General features: G+C 39.7%; 1 protein-coding gene across 2 annotated transcripts in view; it reads left to right on the top strand.

Annotated features, from left to right (window-relative positions):
- Positions 1-3,669: 3,669 nt before the first annotated feature.
- The window catches only part of Edil3 (EGF like repeats and discoidin domains 3), a 448,869-nt gene continuing 432,730 nt past the window's right edge, over positions 3,670-19,808 (top strand). The window contains exon 1 of one of the 2 annotated variants that reach the window (XM_028854156.2): positions 3,670-4,295. In XM_028854156.2, the coding sequence (XP_028709989.1) occupies positions 4,229-4,295 (67 nt within the window). In that variant the 5' untranslated portion in view covers positions 3,670-4,228. The remainder of the gene's footprint in view (positions 4,296-19,808) is intronic. The other variant, XM_028854155.2, reaches the window with a different exon arrangement.

The following is a 19,808-nucleotide window of genomic DNA, read 5'->3' as shown; positions in this document are numbered from 1 at the left end:
CATTCCTTCAACATCGGTCTGTGTTTCACTTTAAACAATCTTCCTTTAATGAATTTGAATCTCCATAAAATGATATGTCTCATAGGTACAATTTTGCCTCAAGGACCTTTTCCCATTGTCCCAGTGTAGCCAAGAATTCTCTCTCCAGTTAACCCTGCCCTTCTCTCTCCCTCACCTGTACAATTGCTTCTGCTTTCTTAGCACCTACGCTGCCCAAACACTATCCTCTCTTGAATAACATTCATTTAAATTCCACTTCAGTGAATGACTCAGGACACAGGGAAGAATGAAACCTGATCCTCAGTAAAAATACTATACAAGTGGTCGCTAGACTAGTTCCTAACCAAATCTTCATTTCCTTGTGGTCCTGGCCTCCACTGTCGGCTGTTTCTCAGCATCCTTGTCTTCCAAACTTCCTCAAGAATGGTTCATTAAGTTTATTAGCCAGCCAGATACAGCATTTGTAGCACAAAGTAAAAAAACTATTTTAATTACAGGCACATAAGAGCCCCAAAGCCTAAGACCTGGGTGATAACTAAGGCTTTTCATGGCATTGGCTCCACTTCTAGGCAGCAAAGTTGTGCATTGGTTTACTCTTCTGCTGTTGTGATAAAATACCCTGCCCAAAGTGATTCAAAGGAGAAACAGTTTAGTTCAGCCCACAGTTCAAGGTGTCCATCATGATGATGAAATCATAGCATCACGACCTTGAGAAAACTGCTCGTGTTGCATCCCCCATCCAGAAGCATAGTGCAGAAGACACTTCAGTTCATGCTCTCCCTTTCTCCATACCGTCATGGATTCTAGCCTGTGGAGTGATGTCACTCACAGTGGGAAACTCTTCCCACCTCCATGTAATCAAGAGAACCTGTCATGAACATTCCCAGGGGCCCAATTCCCTGGTGGGGATTCTAGATCTCATCAAGTTGATATTGGAGATTAATCACCACCATCATATGAGGAAAGAAATATTCAGTTGTTAGCAAAACTCAATAAGCTTTCTTCATTTTCTCATTTGACTCTACTTATTTTTGCTTCATTTTAAGGCAACATTACTTTCCTTGCAGTGCTAAATCTATAACATATTAACAGGTATATTAAGGAAAAGCTTGTCATGATGCCTACAACAGCAAAGTTTGCAAAATGCTGGGTTAACCACTACTGGAAAATTTTCTTAACCATAGAACCTTAACAAATTTAATATGTAAATATCCATCAAGGGTATATAAGAAGCTTCTTTAATATACAATGTTCCCCAAATCATTTGTCCACGCAGCACTTTTTGTTTTCTTTTCCCAGAAAGCTATCAACATTCTAAGGCTAAGAATGCCTGTAGAAAACAATTTGGGAAATGCTATTTTCATGTGATGTATAGATCATTTTTAGTACTTTAGGCACATATTTGGAGAAGCTGTAAAACCATAGGCTGGATCATATGTGATTAGTAAAGGTCTCTTAGCACTTTATGTGCAGGAAAAAAAATTCATAACAGCATTTTGTCCTTTTACCCTTTCTTTCTTTGATTTTTCAATTTGTGCAATCTTTTAAACATTTCTATATTCCACCTGTGAAAGAGTTGTATATGTATGTACAGCCCTGTACAAGTAGAATAAACATGAAATGAATTTGTAATGAAAGTGTAAATGCAGATGTAATTGAGGGTGAGTACTTGAAATTCTCAGAGTGACAGGCTTGTTTGTAGATGGTCATTATCAATAAGTAGGAAGAAAGAAGTGATGACCCCCGCCTCTCCTGTGAGTGCAGTTGTGTTTAAGACTATATACCACCTTCTGATTGAAGGTGAGACTTAAGGATGCAGAGGGATTAAATTAGCAACACCTTTCAAATGTGGTACACCACTTAATAAAGAGTGACCTTCAGAGTCCTCACCACTCCATTTGTTTGGCCATAGACTATGCATTTGGATGTAGTTTTGTGCCTTCTTGAGTACAAAAAGCAAAACAAGATGAAAAACAACAAATTGAACTTTTCTTTAAAATGGATATGTTTAGTAGCCTACACTTTGCAGAAAAATGACAAAATTTTGACATGCTTCTTAATATATATTATTAGTGAAGTGGAAATAGTAAATCCAATAAGAAAGCAAACACGATTTTTATCCTGTTGTCTTTCATTTTGGCTACCTTATGCAGAGCAGGTTCAGGTTCTGTGTTTTAGAATTTGCCATATCCCTTAAAAAATAATCCCTTAAAAGTGACTTGTCATTTCACAAGTTAGAGTACTCCTTTGTAAAGCACATGTCACAGCATGAATGCACTTTCTGAGTTAAATTATAGTGATATACAAGGAAGCAGAGTTGTGATTGAGTAGAAAGAATTTACAACTCTGAACAATACTGTTCCAACAGGGGTGGGTTTAAGCATGAAATCCCCAGTAAATAAATGAATCTTTCCCTTGGCAAAATAACTTTCCAAACAGATGTCGTTACCCTTTCACCCAACATGAGAAACATTGGTTTTTTGGTTGATGTTTTGCCCATGATACATATTATCCCTCCCTAGCAGTCATTTGGTGTTTTTTGGTGTTATTTTTCTTTTCTTTTTTCTTTCTTTTTTTTTTTGGGGGGGTGTTATTTTTCAATTGTTGTTCATGGCCTTCCATCCTTGATTTTCACTTCAAACACCGGAAAGATGGTGGAAGTTGAGGTTCCAAGGACTTGAAGAAGAAAATGAAGGGGAGGTTTCATGGTTGTCTCCTTTCAACATCTAATCCTGTAGGCTGATGCTTTGGAGTTTTTCTATGCAAGTTTCTGTCTTCCCACCTCCCTCCCTAATGGGGACTGGGGGAGGGCGCAGAATCCTCTGTTTCATTTTGGTACTCCATACTGCAGGAATTCAATCTAGAGTAAGCAATCATTCTAACCGAAAACAGAGGAGATAGCACAATTGTAAGCCAGAGGCTGTATTTTTGGTTCAATCACTTTCAGGGCAAAATAAGCCCATTTATTTTAGTTTTGGTGGGGAGCAGCGAAATTTGATCCACCTGAGTGATGTGTCAAGCATCTGCTCTTCCCTCTGCTTCTCTGCCATGTCCCCAAACTTCTCTCTTTTTCTCACGTGAAACAGATGTCCTGCTTACAGGCCTCCTCCCACTTGCTTTTGCCCTTTTCCTGCTGGGAGCAGCTGAGCCCACAACCTCCCTACCTTCCCACTCAGCCCCGCGCTTACTGATTTGCAGACAGAACAACAATGGAGCAACAGCCTGTCTTGCCTGATTAGGGTCTGGCTTCTGACTAAATCGTGACTTCTGAGAAATCGGAACACTTCTTTTAGCAGTGCTGGGTTTCACCCAGCTTGAGGCGTCAAGAGCCACTTTGTGAAATCTCTTTTAACTTCTTTCCCTGGCAGTCCTGAAGTTCAGAGGACTCCTTTACATGGTTAACTATAAAACAAAGCCTGGAATCAACACTTTTCAGACATCACTTGAGTTCCCCTAACCCTAGAGTTTCCATCATGTGTGAAGAAGGTTCAAGCAAAATAGGAACTTAGCAGACGCTGGCAGGTACCAGGGTGTGGCTGTCGCTGTCTCCCTTTCTCTTCCAGCAGAAGGAGCCACCTTCCAAGGAGAGGGGGGGGCGCGGGGGGGCTGAGATTGGAGGAGGCAATAAGAAGAGGGAGGGCAGGGGGGCGGGCGCCGGGGGAGCCCAAAGCCAGCCTGCTGCTCGGCTCAGGCTCACACGCGCGCCCGCGCGCCGCCACTGTTTGTACACAGTGCGCTCTTGGCCTCAGGCTCGCTCCCCTCCAGCTCACGCTTCATTGTTCTCCAAGTCAGAAGCCCCGCAGCCGCCGCGGCAGCGGCAGCAGCGTGAGCCGGAGTCACTGCTGGCTGCTCCGCCCGCGGTGCGCGCACGGAAGTCGGGGAGCCGGGAACCCCGGGAGCCCGCGCTCCGCCCGCCCGCTGCGCCTCGGCCAGGACCCACCCGCAGCGCCCGCGGAGCCCCAGCCGCTCTCCAGAGCATCCACCTCCGCGTACCCCAGCGCAGGCGAAGCGGAGTGTGTGTGTGTGGGGAGGACACCCTTTCTCTCGGGGCCATCACTCTCTATCACCCTTTTCTAAGAATTTGTTTGAGGAAGCGCTGCGGGAGAAAGACGTCCTCCTGAAGCTCTGACAGGGGCGGGGTCTACTGCTGTCCTGCAGGGCCACCTCGCCTACAGTGCCCTCCGCTGCGACCCCGGACCTGCCCGGGTCACGTCTGCGAAACGGAATCATGAAGCGCTTGGTAGCTGCCTGGCTTCTGGTTGGACTCAGCCTCGGTGTGCCTCAGTTCGGCAAAGGTGAGGTGGCCGGGCAGGGGTCGCTGGATGCGGGACGGGCGGGGAGCGCCTTTGGAAATGCCGCTCAAGAGACCACGGTGGGTCTTCCATGCGTGCCTGGCGTGGGGGAGCGCCGCGGAGGAGGCGACGCGCCCTGGGTACCCAGAGAAAGTGCTAGCAAAGTCCGAGTGGAGTGCCCCGGGCTGAGCGCGGGGGAAGAGGGTGTGATCTAGAAAAACAAGGCTGTGGGGTGGGAGGGGGGCGTTCTTCCTGAGCTTCCTTTGCCAGGGATTCTCTGCGGGACCCTGGCTAGAAAGTGTGAATATTGCTGGCCGGCGATGACGGTAGAGAGGGCTGTGGTAAGACCTGGCAGAACCAAGTGTGTCAAGTGTGCGGGGGCCATCATCTAGCCTGGATAACCGCAGGGCGGTAGGCTGGATGCAGTGCTCTGGCGCAGGGCGGGGGCTAAGGGGGTCTGCCAACCTGGACCCGATATTGAGAGTTTGCCAGTGAGATGAGAGACGTCTACTAACTGCCTGGCTTCCTCGCCCCCCCCCCCTTTCCTCCTCCTGGGCGCGTGACTTCAATTACAACAACTCAACAACTCCCCTCGCTTCTAACCCCCAGGGGGCCTGAGCATTACTGTGCACTCCCTCTGGGTAAGACCACAACTCTTGGTAATAGACAGCTGTGAGGTGCAAACCAACCTTCGTGTGCCCCCAGCCCAGGAGCCGAAAAGTTGCTCAGGCTGGTCTGCCTGTGTCTTTCCTGGCTTGCGTGTAAATAGGAAACAAGCAAATAAAATAAAACATTATTTTTTTAAAACTCAGGACTTCAGTGAGTCTCCTGCTGAGATGTTTGGGTGACTTTCAGATCCTCTGAGAGATTAGGCTTTCTACATACAAAACCTCTTCAGAACCTTACCAGCAGGTACTGAATTGGAGCCAGGAACCCACGGAGAAAGGAGAGGGGGTTCCAAGATACTGGGTGTCTGTGCCCTTTCTGCGTTCACGGAGACGGGCAGCCCTTCTCGGAGATCCGTGAGAGAATCCTCCACAGACAGCGTTAAGTGGAGAGCTGCGTACACCACACGGATTTAAAACGCTGTGGCTGTAGAAGTATTTGGAATAAAAAAAAAAAAATGCGTTGACTCGAATCCATTTGAGATTAGACTGGGCATTGCATGGATACTCAATACTACACAAATGCACCGCCTCTGTGCTTTAGATCATAGGCTCTTAGGGGACTATGCTCCGGAAATCTGTGTTGCAGGCAAGATGCCCTCTTAGCCCTCCCTTCAGGACTCAGAAGGTGGCTAGTTCAGGTCTTCTGGCTCTCTAGAATGTGGCTGGTAGAAGTGAGTGTGCGATCTGTCTTTGCATCTGTTTCCAAACCCAGAGAGTTACCTCGTAGAGGCAGCCACTCCAGTGAAGGTTAGCATATGGAAATGATTCCGGGGTAGGTCTCCAAGTCTCTAGTGGCAAGAAAAAGAAAAGGCTCCCAAAGCTGTTATTTCCCGTTTCTTTTATTTTTTGTCTGTATTCCTTCTGCACTTTGATTCGGGAGCTGGAAGGAAACTGGAAAAGCTGAGGGCACTCCCCTCTCCTCCTTCTATCCCCGCCTCCGTTCCCACCCCAACAGGAACACACACACACACACACACACACACACACACACACACACACACATCACTCATGCACACCACAAGCACCTACACCATGCCTCTGCCACTATCTGACCCATATCAGAGGTGGCAGGATGCTGTAGGACCTAATGAGTGACGGTGCTTGCCAGACCTTTTAGTTGCCAGAGTCTGGGTACGACAAATTGCAGCTGTCCTGAGCTTTTGAAGATGCCCACCGAGGGCACAGTTAATACCACCAGTCAAGTGGACCACGGAGGTGTTGCTTTCCAATGTGGTCCTCTAGACAAAGCTCCGGAAACCTATTCCCTCCATTCTTCAGCAGATTCATCCTTTGTAAGCCACCCTGTGGGTGGAGGGAGAGAGCTTCTGGGGAAAAAAGGACGTTTTGCATTAGCTCTGTCTGTTAAACTTGCACCTCCCTAATTTTCTTCTTCCAGACCTCTGCAGAAGTCAGAGCTGGGCTTGCCTGATAGTTCAAGCAATTAAACTTTTGGAAAACTTACTAAAGCTAGTGTTAACACCGAATTTTGCTCTGCTTCTGTCTTACCCCTCCCCCATCGTATATCTATAATTTATCGGATGTCTTATAGGAATTAGTGTTTTCCCTCTGTATGGATTCCAATTTATAGGCACTCACGCCTGGAACTTGATAATGGTAGGTAACTCCTTTTATTAGTAGTCTTTATTTTAAAATTAAACCAATGGATCAGTCAAATTGAATATTTTATTAACTCCTAAATTATTCATCATCGTGTATTGCTTTAAAAAAATCCAATAACATGCATACAGTTGCTGCGAGCACGTGACATCTTATGCAATCTGTCCCTGTGCCTGCAGTTTGTGCCTGGAGTCTTTAAGCAAACGGCACAATCTAAAAATTTCTAGATGTGCCCCTAAATGCTATGAATCATTGGCATTTGCATTCCCATCTTTTAATCAAATGGTGATCTTAGTTAAGTCTACATGAGAAGAAATTAATACCTGAAGAATCTCACTTAGGATGATACTATGCTTCAGTGATTAAGATAGTGATGTTTAAGCTGAAATAACAGGTTTCTGTAGGGATTTCATTATTGCATTTTGGGTCTTCACCACCTAATTTGCATGACCATTAACTTTATACTTTAAGAAATAAGTGCTCACCTCAGATTCAAGGTGAAACATTTTAAATTAATTTAAAAATATTATATCAAAGGTAGCAGTTAAGTGAACATAAAATACTCAGCTGTGAGAGTTTGAAACCAGTGTCTGGGCTGTACCAGGCAATGCCGTGATACAGCAGAGCTCTTCCTTTAGCGCTGAGAAAGTTCTTTCTTAAATGTTTCCTTAAAATTGAAATCTATTTTGTCTAGAAATATATATGGTTTGGCGACAACATGTACAATAGAAATGGGGAAGTGAAATGAAAGAGTTTGTTCTTCTTTCCCAGACAAGCAGCTGCAGTGCTTAACATTTCCTCAAATTAAAACGCTTGGATTTTCATTAAATATCTTAAGATGAATGTCTATATAACATTAGTATCTAGCAGATTCAGTTAATATTTTAATAAAGTTGACCCATCTCTCTAGGTTATAATTTTTACTAATCATAAAAATCTAGCAATATACAGGATTAAAATATATGTGACTATAAAGAAAGAGCATAGCTACTAAACACCACCACAGAACATACTTGCTGGGTTTAGTGCCTAAATTGCTCCAAATTCTGACTTCCTTGCCAGGTATTATGATAACATTGTTAATTGGGTAATTTATTCTTGAGATGCCTCATCCTTTACATGGATGCTAATAATGGCATTAACTGTATATACAATCACTTGTGCACATATTTTAAGCCTCTGTAGAGTTTTCTAAAGCCTAAGGAAGTGGTGCTGATGTTGTTTACTGCACACACTTGCAGGTGCTATAGCTTTGAGTATGATTTATGATATAGCAGTTTTATCGTATCCTTGCAGGAAAAAAAAATGTATAGGCTTCTGAGCACAGTTCAAGCCAGAAGTTAATTGTGAGTAGAGGGTTTTGTAGGGAGAGTTGAAGGGAGGAAAGGGAATGGGAGAAGGATGCAGTTACATTAAAACATCAAAAACAAAAATAAATAAAAAACAAAAAGGATAAAATGTGAAAAATAGGAAATATTGCAAGTATGCAGTTTGTACTAAAACTTCTATCATAGCTATCAACTTACCCTTTTTAATAGCTAAATAGTTTGGAATCTGGCACATTTATGAAAAGCTGTAAAACCAGCCATGCTATTCTTACTGTTGAGTTCTGAGCTGTGTTTTTAGGAAGATGCCCGGCATACTTCTTCCTGTCTTGTTCTTTTTCACAGCCTGATGGGATGACAGCGGCATCATCCCCAATCGAAGTAAATGTGTTTATGAACAAAATCAAAGGAATGCCGTTGTGAAGTGGGGTGATCAGTAAAGTGTTTGAGTGGTTACTAAGGATGCTAGAAATCACGACTTAGTTGTTCCTGAATGTATGTATAAAAACCTTTGGTTCCAGAGTTGTGGAAGGGCAAAGACTGAAATCCACTGTGCCCTTACCAGCAGGTGTCAGAATAATCAATGGAGATATTTTTAAAGATCTTTGAAAGATGAAAAAAAAAAAAAAGGTAAATAAAAAATACTAGCCTGCAAATCTACGTAAAATACTCTCCATTGTCTACGAAACTCGTGATAGCTCTCCTCAGTCCCTGAGAAAGATAGAGGAGGTAAGTTGTCAGGACTGACAGCTGTAACTGGTATTTTAACTTAGAGACACAGGTGCCACAAAAGGAATCACACACTTTGGGGAACCCATTACTTTTTCAAGGTGTTTCTTAGTGCCTTCCAAGGAAAAAGACATAGAATGTGGATGGACTTGTGGTCAATTATTCCTGGCATTTCTAGCGTGATTTCTAAGTTTCCTCTCTGTGCCTACTCTAAGTTTCATATGTATATGTTCTGTTATGCTGATTTACATGTATTTACACATTCATCTCTATACACATCTGTTTGGGTGGAAAACCCCGAGTGCCTGTCTTCTTTCTATACTGATGCTTTTGGAGAGTTTGCAGTGCTCTAACTTATATAAAGCATGTGGTCAAAGGGGACTAAATACAGATAGATTAATCTTTGTCTTTATCCATCTCAGACAGTTATTAAAGTGTGCATAGACAGACAGACAGATAGATAGATAGATAGATAGATAGATAGATAGATAGATAGATAGATACATAGACCTATTATATAGCAATGTCTGTAAGTGACTCAAAATAATTTTTAATTTATATTTATCAAACTTTTGTCACCTCTCATCGTTGATAGAGCCCTTCAATCTGTATTACAGATTCGCCATTATATTCTTGCTATGAGTTGTCTCCAGATTTCAAGTGGTCATTGACATGCCAAATCTGTTTTCAGTGTCCTTCTTCCTTTGTTAACATTCCCCAAAGTCAAAATGAAAATCTTCAATTCTGTCTTTACCATTTTGCTTTTTTCTTCTCCCTCCCACTTCTTTGGTGGCTGGAACTCGGAAACAGCATCTCGTATAAAATCAATTTGACATTTTGTCATCATTATTAAAAGACTGTAAATTTACAAAACACTATGAATTTGTCATTTTTCTTTTTGGAAAGAGAAAAATGAGAATGAGAACATAGTGCCCTATTTCCCAATCCCTGGAATTTAGAACAGTGAAAATCAATTAGGATCTAAATGGAAGAGCAACTGAAGGGTTTTATTGCTCACTTTGATTACAAAGTCTTGCCTAAAACTATCACCTGGGCAGTTAAACATGTGTACCTAAGAGTGCAGAAGTCATTGTCTTACAGTTTCATGCGTGTAGCCCATAGTTGGAAGCACAGATGAAAGAATGAGAAACTCTTGACCACATAATGTAGAGTTCACATTTGGGATTTAGATTATATATTATATTTTAAAAATACATTTACCTTGACCTTGAAATTCCCTGACTGTCTTTAAACTACATCAGGAAATTGACAGAACCATGAAGCTATAGGTTTAGTGAGATGGTGGGAGGAATGAATGCCTTAAAGACATTAACCTCTGAAAGTTTAGTATACTAATTGATACAATATTGGTTACCCGTCTAGATAAAACCTGATTGCAATATTTTCACCATTGGTGGGTACAAAACCAGTGATTTTATTATTTATATATATTGTATTCATATATATTGATAATAAAGAATTGCTCCACATGTTTAAGTTTGGAAATCTGCTTTATTGTGAAGGAGTTAGGAATCTGAGAAATGTACTTGTTAGGCAATTTATTTTCTCACTATGCCATAGAAAACATTGTTTTATAAGTTTTTCCCTAGACTAATCAAATGAAGGTGATAGAAAACAGTTTAGCTTTACAGAGAAGTAGTTGATCTCAGAATTCAGATAAGGTGGCTACATTTCTACTAGGCTACATTTCTCAGACAGTGTACTGCTGCTCTCTGTTTAAATATGTGCCAACAGAGTGATAGTGATGGTGTTGGGGTTGTGCAACAGAGATCCCCTGTACATCAGTGAGCACAGAGGATTTAACTACAAGAATATGAGTGAAGGCTTCTGACCACGAAAGCATTTCAGCATCTCTTTACTCTTTCTGTGCTCTGAAACAGTTCTCTATCAAAGTGATCGATCACTTATTTATTCATAAGTGGGAAGGCCATGGTTTACTCTCTTGTTACATGAGATGTGTTGAGGTTAGAGGCAGTCTTTAAATGGGGTTAGGTTGCTCTGCAGTTCTTAAGGTTTCTGCTTCGTATTTGACAAAGTGGTTTATTTTTAGACTGAAAAATAATCCCTTAAATCCCTTCCTCCACTGAGCTTACAGTGACTGTTTAGATTTTGCTCATATTGGAGATTATGGGGTTAGCTGGAGTAAAGTGGGCTCCTGACATTTGAGCAAGAAAATCCAAAATAATCAAGTGGAAATATTGGATTGGAGAATATTCTTTTAAAAAAAATGGATCCATCCCTTTTGTCATAAATAGTCCTTTTGCAGAGTATGACTGTCAGTCACAAATATGTGTTAATGTTGCCAACACTTGTTTCTCTTATTATAATTACATTATTTCTTCTCTTCTTTCTTTCTTCTTTTTCTTCTCTCTTTTTTTTTTTTGTGTTGTGTGTGTATTTCTATAGCTGATCTCATGTATTATAAGCCCAGCTTTCTTGGAATGTTTTACAACAACAAACAAAAGCAGCTCACCATTTAGATGCTTTAATATTTATATTCCAAATTCTCATTTCACACTGACGCTGTCTTTACTGCCTTGAATTGTCATAGCATAGGTGAAACAACAAAATAAAACAACAGTAACAAAAACACCAAAAAGGTTTTCTTAATATTTCTTTAATTGCAGGGAGATATCACCCACAACCACACCCACAGCACTGTTTTTAGAAAGTAAGTGCCCTGTTGCTGGATTGTTTCTGCTCTTTTGGGGGCATACCACACAGCTCCCAAATAAATCACACATGGAGGTTTATTCTTACTTATAAATGTCCAGCCTTTGCTTGGCTTGTTTCTTGACAGCTTTCCTCAACTTTAATTATCCTGCCTACCTTTTGCCTCTGGGCTTTTCCTTTTCTATTCCTGTATCCCTTTGTTTCTTACTCCATGGCTTACTGTGTAGCTGGGTGACTGGCTCCTAGAGTCCTCCTCCTTCTCTGGCTACTTCTTCTCCCAGATTTCTCCTTCTATATATATTCTTTCTGCCTGCCAGCTCCCCCCCATCTGTTCTCCTGCCTTGCTATTGGGCATTTAGTTCTTTATTAGACCTTCAGGTGTTTTAGGCAGGCACAGTAACACAGCTTCACAGAGTTAAACAAATGCAACATGAACAAATGTAACACACCTTAAAATAATATTCCCCAACATTTTCCCTTTTTCTTCTAAACAAAAATGAAAGGTTTTAACTTTTACATAGTAAGACTGTATATAATAAGAACAATTGTCAAGTAAAAAATACATTCACAATGTACTGAATTCCAATTCATTTTTGTCTGGTAAATTTAAAGAAAATACTCCATAATCTATGCTGTTTTAGTAAATCCAAATTTTTATACTGAATATACTTTCTATCATATCTAAGGAAACTGCAAATATAACTATCTAGTCTTCAACTCCATCAAAGAACGCAGAAGGATGTAATATTATTTAAGTAAACAAAAAGTGCATTGCAAACAACTTCCCAAAAGTCTAGAATTGACAGAGACATCTGACTACCTGGACAGTTACCCAAATTTCCTCTGCAACACTGGGGCATCCATCATCAGCCTACAGGCCCACGGTATTTGGCAGACTTTTCAAAAAAGAAGGAAATTTGAAAGACTGTCTACTTATATTAGCAAAGTTTGTTGGGCCCCTTCCTCTGTGTCCTGCAGAATGTCTGGAAATTTCTTCTGTGAAGCAAGAACCCTGAAGGACCATCCCACCTTGTTCTGGCAAAGTTCAGTGATGACTTTCCTGTGGGTTCCGCATGTCCAATTTTATATAACATACTACTGTCAAGCAGTCCAGGCAAGAGCAACTTCTTGTTCAAATGGCTAGCCTTGTCACATTGAAAGCAAATAAGGAGTTTCTTCAATGTCTATCACCTCAGAAGTAAATTGGTGCTGCCAGGAGCAGACATATCTCACTGTTATGAAAGCTCTAAGTTAACAAAACATTTTAAATGCCATATTATGTATATCTTTGAAAGGTTTGAAGACAATTTGTCTATCTAAAATATATCTCTACATGATCTGGAAAGCATAACTTAACATATCTACAATTTTGATTGTTATAAATGACTAACCACTAAACTATGTTTCCTGCTTATTCTATGTAGTTTATAATAATAGCTTTCAAAAACTAAAACTTCACCCCACATTCCAAATGAACTGCATAGACACAATATCTCAAACAAAAATAGAAATATACATACAATATGTTGTAACAAAAATAACCTTAAATTTTTATCAATATACAAAAATCTTTTAAACAAGAATAGAAACATATATTCAGTGTAACAAAAATAAATTTAAATTTGTATCAATATTCTATATTCCCCTAAATGATAACAAACATCCATAGCCCACCAAATAGCCAAAGATCACCCACACCTCCAAACTCTTAGAAATGTGGGTATAATTTTCTCTAGATTACTTTCTGCTGGCTGTGGGTGAAGGCATCATTTTTAGGGGTCCCTGAAAATGTTTTGAGATAATGACCAAGTCCTGGGAAGACCAATAGTATCCTTTGTTGATGGATGTCACCTATCAAGGTTCAGGAGGTCTCCCGTGATCAAACGTGATCCATATTATTCCTGAAGGAATCCACAACCTCTTGTCTCCTGTGGAAACAAAACTCCAAAGTATTTTTTATTTCCATTTGACAAATTATTTTTTTTTTACTCCTTTTTTAAGGTTAATGCATTTCTAAAGTATCTAGATTGGTTGAATTTAGTAGTCCAGTTCACAATCCCATGTCTCCTAGCAGCTGTCTTTTGCTTCTCAACAATCAAAAAGTTCAAAATCAACACAATAACATACAAGATCCAGACTCCATGTGTATTTCCCATCTCTAAGTGGCCTCTTCTTTTTTATTATTTTTCTTCTCTCTTTAAAGACTTTATTTTTTTAACTATTCATTTTTTTCTATGACTATACCCTTTTACTTTTCTTAAGCCTATGTACATTATTAAAGACATTGTAACTTGTTTAGGAGTTTTTCCCCATCTAGACCTCTTTTATTGTGTATTTCTAGTCTTTTTTGACCTTGTGAGCAAACTTTAAACTGCTAGGCCAAACTTCAAACTGCCAGGACCTCCAGCTATGGCTTTGGTGGATGACTCTGCTCACTTCTAGGGTTCTGAAAGTTGAACCCAAAGCTCTCGGCTCAGAGGTGTGTGACCAAAAACTGCATTCAGCCTTCCTAGAGCTCCATAATGCTGATGCTTGCTCTGTGGCAAGCATTTTTTACTTAAGTTTTTTGTTCTTACCTTACCTACTGACTGCTCAGGGGCTTGCTAGCAGGCAGAAACTCTTAAAGGAGCTTTATCTTCTTTTTTTCTTAGCTTTCTTAAGCCTTATGTAGAAATATGGGCCCAAAAAGTTAGAACTCCAAAATGTTATTGCTTGTTTCTGCTCTTTTAGGGGGCACACTACACAGCTCCCAAATAAATCACACACAGAGGCTTATTCTTATTTGTAAATGCCCACCCTTAGCTTGACTTGTTTCTTGCCGGTTTTCTTTAAATCATCCCATCTACCTTTTGCCTCTGGGCTTTTCCTTTTCTGTTCCTGTATACCTTCCTTTTTTCTTACTCCATGGCTTACTGTGTAGCTGGGTGACTGGCTCCTGGAGTCCTCCTACTCTTTCTTTTTCTGCAGATTTCTCCTTCTATATATTGTCTCTGCCTGCCAGCCCTGCTTATCCCTCCTCCTGCTTTGCCATTGGCCGTTCAGTTCTTTATTAGACTATCAGGTGTTTTACACAGGCACAGTAACACAGCTTCACAGAGTTAAACAAATGCAACATAAACAAAAGCAACACACCTTAAAATAATATTCCCCAACAGTGCACATTTGGGGTTTTATCATTATTATTCTTATTTTAAATTCATTTATTTTTATTTTACATGCATGTTTATATTTTTCTCCACATATGTGTGTGAACTATTTGTGTGTTTGGTGCCCAGGGAGACCAGAAGAGGTTGTCAATTCCTTTAAGACTGACTTACAGTGAGTCACTACATGGGTTGTAGAAACTGAACCTGGATCCTATGAATAACAGTAAAGGTTCTTACCTTCCAAGTCATTTCTTGAGCCTCATAAGTGTACATTAATTGTAGCACTGTATACACACACACACACACACACACACACACACACACACTCATAAAATAGGTCAAAGACAGTTTTTGAAACTTTAAAAGTGTGGGAGGCAGGAGGAGAGGGCATCTGTGGTTACTATGTAAAATGAGGAGAAAATTTCTTAATAATAAAAGAAAAAAACAGAGTATGTTACTCATTCCATGTAATCATTTCTTGCAATCTGTGTTTTAGAATGAACCTAATTTGAAAGTACTTTTTAACCCTTCTGGAAGAGAGAGCACTGATAAAAATATACTATTAATACTAAGCAGGATAAAAAATGACTTTTATGCTTGTTGTAAGTCTTCAATTCCAAGAAATGTGACTACTAAACAACAGATTCCTTTATTCGATGCATAGTTCTGATGCTCTTTGCGTCTGCAATTTTTCCAAAAAAGCAATGACTTTTCAGTCATAATCCCATTTTCTATTCTTCCTTCTTTTTATATGAAGACTCCTACCATGGAAGCATAAGCATCATTATAGACAAGTTGACAAGAGTCATTTACTCAAAGAGTTTTGTGGAGTAGGGTAAATAAGTCTGAGATGCAAATTCTACACATTGCGGTGATGTTGGTTCCAGTAGGTTGAGTCCCATCACTCACCAGGCAGGTGCTGCTGCATTTGACAAATGAATAATAAAATAGATAAAAAGATAACTTCCGTGATCTAAGAAGACTAAGTCACTTGTAAGCTAGAAAGTACAGTGCAACATGAAAAAAGTAGAACAAACTGTATTTACGGCATGAGGAAGGAGGGGATGTAAGTTACTGACACAAGGTATGAAAGAGGATATAAAGATATATTTTTATATTTCTAACTTGAATTCACAGATATTTTGGTTGTTGGTAGGCAAGTGATTAAAATATACTTAATACTGTAAGTCCAAAATTTCAGTGTGAAGCTTCACAACTTCCAATTTGATGTCAATTGTAATTATGTATACATTTGTTTAGTTTTATAGAATTTGGGTCTGATTAATTTGAGTGCTTGATGTTTTTATTTACTTGCAATTTTCTTATTATAAAGCTTATTTAGAAACTTCAAAATGTTCCAGATCAAATCTGCATCTATTATTACCAAATGATGTTGTCAGGCAGTAAGTTATACACTGTGTATTGTGGAGATATCTTCTAAATTTTATTATTTGTAAAAACACGATTGTCCTATCAAACCACCGGTTAACATCTAGTTATTTTAAAAGAGAAGATTTATACTTGGGGTATTATTTGGTATATTAAATAATTTACAAGAAAATTTTAATAAGTTAAAATTTAAGAAGAAAAGTGTCATAAAGCTCTTCTCACATGCAGAAATGAACTAATTTTCTCTTTATGCACTTTTAGTACACATTATGTGTCTTTTAGTACACATTGCTAGTAATGGCACTGAGGACGACAGGAGAAAGGAACACTTAGGAAATGGTTTGCAACACAAATTTTTAGCCAATTCTTCCCATTAAATTTTATCTTAGTATGATTATTATGATTGTGTTCTAGAATTCTTCCACTCCTCTGCTTGATTCTAGTGTTATTGAACATGATATATAGGGTTATAATTTTTCTGGCAGTTTCAGTTACATAACACGGTTCAAAGTAATTTTAAAAGACAACCCAGTTTTTATTTTTGCCATTTTAGTGAAAGCATTTAACTTGCCATAAACATGTGTGTGACGTATCTATATCATCTATAGCAACCTCACTTAATTATACTTCTATACAACCTATTGAGAAAAGTAAACTAAGTGGCCAAGTAATCCATATATTGAGAAGGAATCAGGAGTATCACAAATTCAAGGGTTATGCAGTATGAAGCTGTCTTTAATAACCAGAGATGGAGAGACATCTCATTGGCTAAGAGCACTGGCCCCAGAGGACACAAAATCAACTTCCCTTAACCATATTGTGGCTCATACAATCTGTAACTTCAGTTCTAGGGATTCAACACCCTCTTAAGGTTTCTATAGACCACATCTGGACATAATTTATTTATTAAAAACAGAAAAAAGAAACAATGTAACGCCCAAGGAAGATTAGCAGCATGCCAAGGCCCTGAGTTCTTTGCCCAGGATTATAAAAACCAAGCCAAACAGAACCTGAGGTTCAACAGCTCCAATAACCTGCACTTCACAGAGCATGGAGAGCCTGTGCTTGACTCCAGCTCCCCACAGCTGCCGCACAGCAGTGACTAAGGTACTTAGAAGTTCTGCTTTGTCTTCAGTTTTTACAATGAGGAGATAAGAAGATGTTGGCTGATGTTCATTTTCCAAAATTATCCCAAGCGCTTACAGCAGCTCTTAGTATCTTAGTTTTCTCTGCCATCTCCCCTCATTAGAGCCTATCACCGAATCCGACGCCGTCTATTAATTCCTAGCTCCAATGGTTGTCATCTCTGTGTTTTAGATAATGTAGAATTGTAGATAATATAGAATTAAAGTAGAATTTTTGATAAAGTGAAATCACTCAGCTACAAGTGTTTTAAATTTCTCATCCTTCCATCCCACGCTGCCTGCCTTTTATTTTCCATGTTCTGTACTTCTACTGACTCCATTGACTCCACTGTGGCCACCACAGTGACTTTTACTCCTATCAATCTTCTTTCCCTACCTCATCTCTGTGTTTAGTCATGGGGGGGGGTGGGGGTGCTAAAAATTACTGTTTAGGAATTTCTCCATTGATTTAGTTGCCTGGATGATTTCACTACTTTTGCCATCATTAAACTTATAAATGAAGTCATTTCCAAAGTTCTGTTCCTGTCTGTCACTAATTGGTGCTAAGGTATTTTTATCCCTGGTACTTTGACTGACTCTTGGGAACTATTCCTCATGCTGAGTTGACTTGCCCAGCTTGAATTCAGGGGGAGGAGCTTGTTCTTAAAGTAGCTTGATATGCCATGCTTTGCAGATGCCCACAGGGGGGCTGCCCCTTTCTGAGTGAATATGGAGGGGGTTTGAGGGTGTGGGGAGTAGGAGGAGAGGAGGGAGCAGAGGCTGTGGTTGCGATGTAAATACATAAATATACAAAAGAGAAGAGAGAGAGAGAGAGAGAGAGAGAGAGAGAGAGAGAGAGAGAGAGAGAGAGAGAGAGACTGTAAAATCCACATTCCTGAAGTTTAACTTTGGCTGAAGTTGAATGGGCTCTGGAGAGAAATGAAGCAGAAAATTAGGAGGTGATTAACTAAGAATATGGAAGCATTGCACAAAATGCAATATGGGTGTGATTTTGCCAGTTATAAACTTTGTAGTGTAACCATGGGGACAATTAGAAGGAAAATAGAAGACAAAATGGAAGAAAAAGACTCAAGACAGCAAATGGTCAACTCTTGCAAAAGCCATGTGTGAGGGTATTAAAGTGAATGTGTGATGATAAGTGATGGGAAGGATGAGGGAAGAGGGGAAACAAGGAATGAGGGGATGTGGTAAACCTCAGGAAGATATAAAGTAGACACAGCAGGAAGTAAAGATGAGTGACATGAGTTTCATCTCTAGCTTTTAGCAAGGAAGGAAACAGCATATTCTGGGAATGACACTGGAAAGCAGGGAAACACCACTTTTTCAAATCTAAAAGTTTATATGAGAAGAAATGTTATACAGTTGAGAGTATGGAAGAGTAAATAGTGACTTGGAAGAGAATTGATTTCTTAGACTGGTCTAGGCACTTCTTCCCACAAACCTTAGCCTACGGATTTGGCATATTAAACTTACAATAGTTGATTTATCTTATAAAGAGAGAGCCTTTATGTGTTTATACAAAACAGCTTTTATAAACCTTAAAGATATCTCAAGGATTATATACTTGGAAAGATAAGACTGTACACTGAGATCATGGCAGTTTAACAGCATCAAATATAGGCCTATTAAATTTATATTCAGGAATCATTTCACTGTAGCATAACTAAAGAAATACTTCAAATCCACAAAAGTATCTCTTCTAAATTTAGTGCTCTGCTGGGGGCATGGAGAGCTCGGCAGTTGTTCCCTGACCCACTTTAGAGCTGTTAAGACTCTATCTTATGTATTTTGAGGTCAGTGTTTAGTGGTTACAGGAAATGTCTTCTCTGACTGGGGGCCCTAATTCTTGGTTGTTTTTAGATCATTTATCTAAATGATTCTTACAGAAAACAATTAATGTGATTTCTACCCTTTTAATAGATTTGCTTAATATACAGAAAGATTCCTTTATCCTTAAATTTCAGTGTTTCAAATATTTGCAAACCATAATGTTTCTTCTTGATTATCTCGCATGCTGGAATTGGACGTGCTTTTCTCCCTACTGTGGTCCTTGTAAGCCATGGCGCTCATGGTCTTGGTTGTTTCATTTGAAATCAGTCCCATTGGCCTACCCTTTATACACAAGCCTGCCAATTTCGATGGAAAAGTCCAGTTCTATGCTTACTTAAAACACTGCAGTACACACTGTTCTTAATTTTAAAAAATTTGAAACTAACATTAATTTTTAGTATGTTATCTGCTATTTGTTTATTTCATTTTTCTGGGAGGCGACCTCTTTCTAGATAATACAGAGGTAAAGGCATAGGCCCCTTTTCAAAGCTGTATCTTATACACTTGATTTCACCGCAACTTGACTTACACTGGTTTCAGCTTTGCATTTGGTGTATTCCTTACTCTTGTGATGTGGGCTCTGCGAACATGGATGTTAGAGTAACGAGATTCATTGCCTGCAAATATCACCATGCTATTTGTTGCTTTTTTTTTCCATGTATGTAAATAGTAATGCAAAACACATATTCCTACTGTTAACTTTTAATTTTATATTTCTTCTTTTGGGGTCTCTCATTATTATCTTATAACCCTCACTTGCTTCTATTGGTATAAAATTTTATCTGCTTCTATGTCTGTTTCTGGCTGTCTCTCATGTTCTGCCATGTGTATTTCCCAGAACAGTGTTCAGCAGAGATTGTACAGTCTCAGAGAATTGCTGGTAAATTGTCTTCCCTAAAGAATTTATGCTCTGCTGGGTGGTGGGGTGGTGGTGGTGGCACATGCCTTTATTCCCACACTTGAGAGGTAGAGC

This window comes from Peromyscus leucopus, chromosome 11 (genome assembly GCF_004664715.2).
Source record: "Peromyscus leucopus breed LL Stock chromosome 11, UCI_PerLeu_2.1, whole genome shotgun sequence".
Classification (NCBI taxonomy): domain Eukaryota; kingdom Metazoa; phylum Chordata; class Mammalia; order Rodentia; family Cricetidae; genus Peromyscus; species Peromyscus leucopus.
Note: the sequence above shows the minus strand (reverse complement) of the source record. Positions and strands in the feature narration are given on the sequence as shown.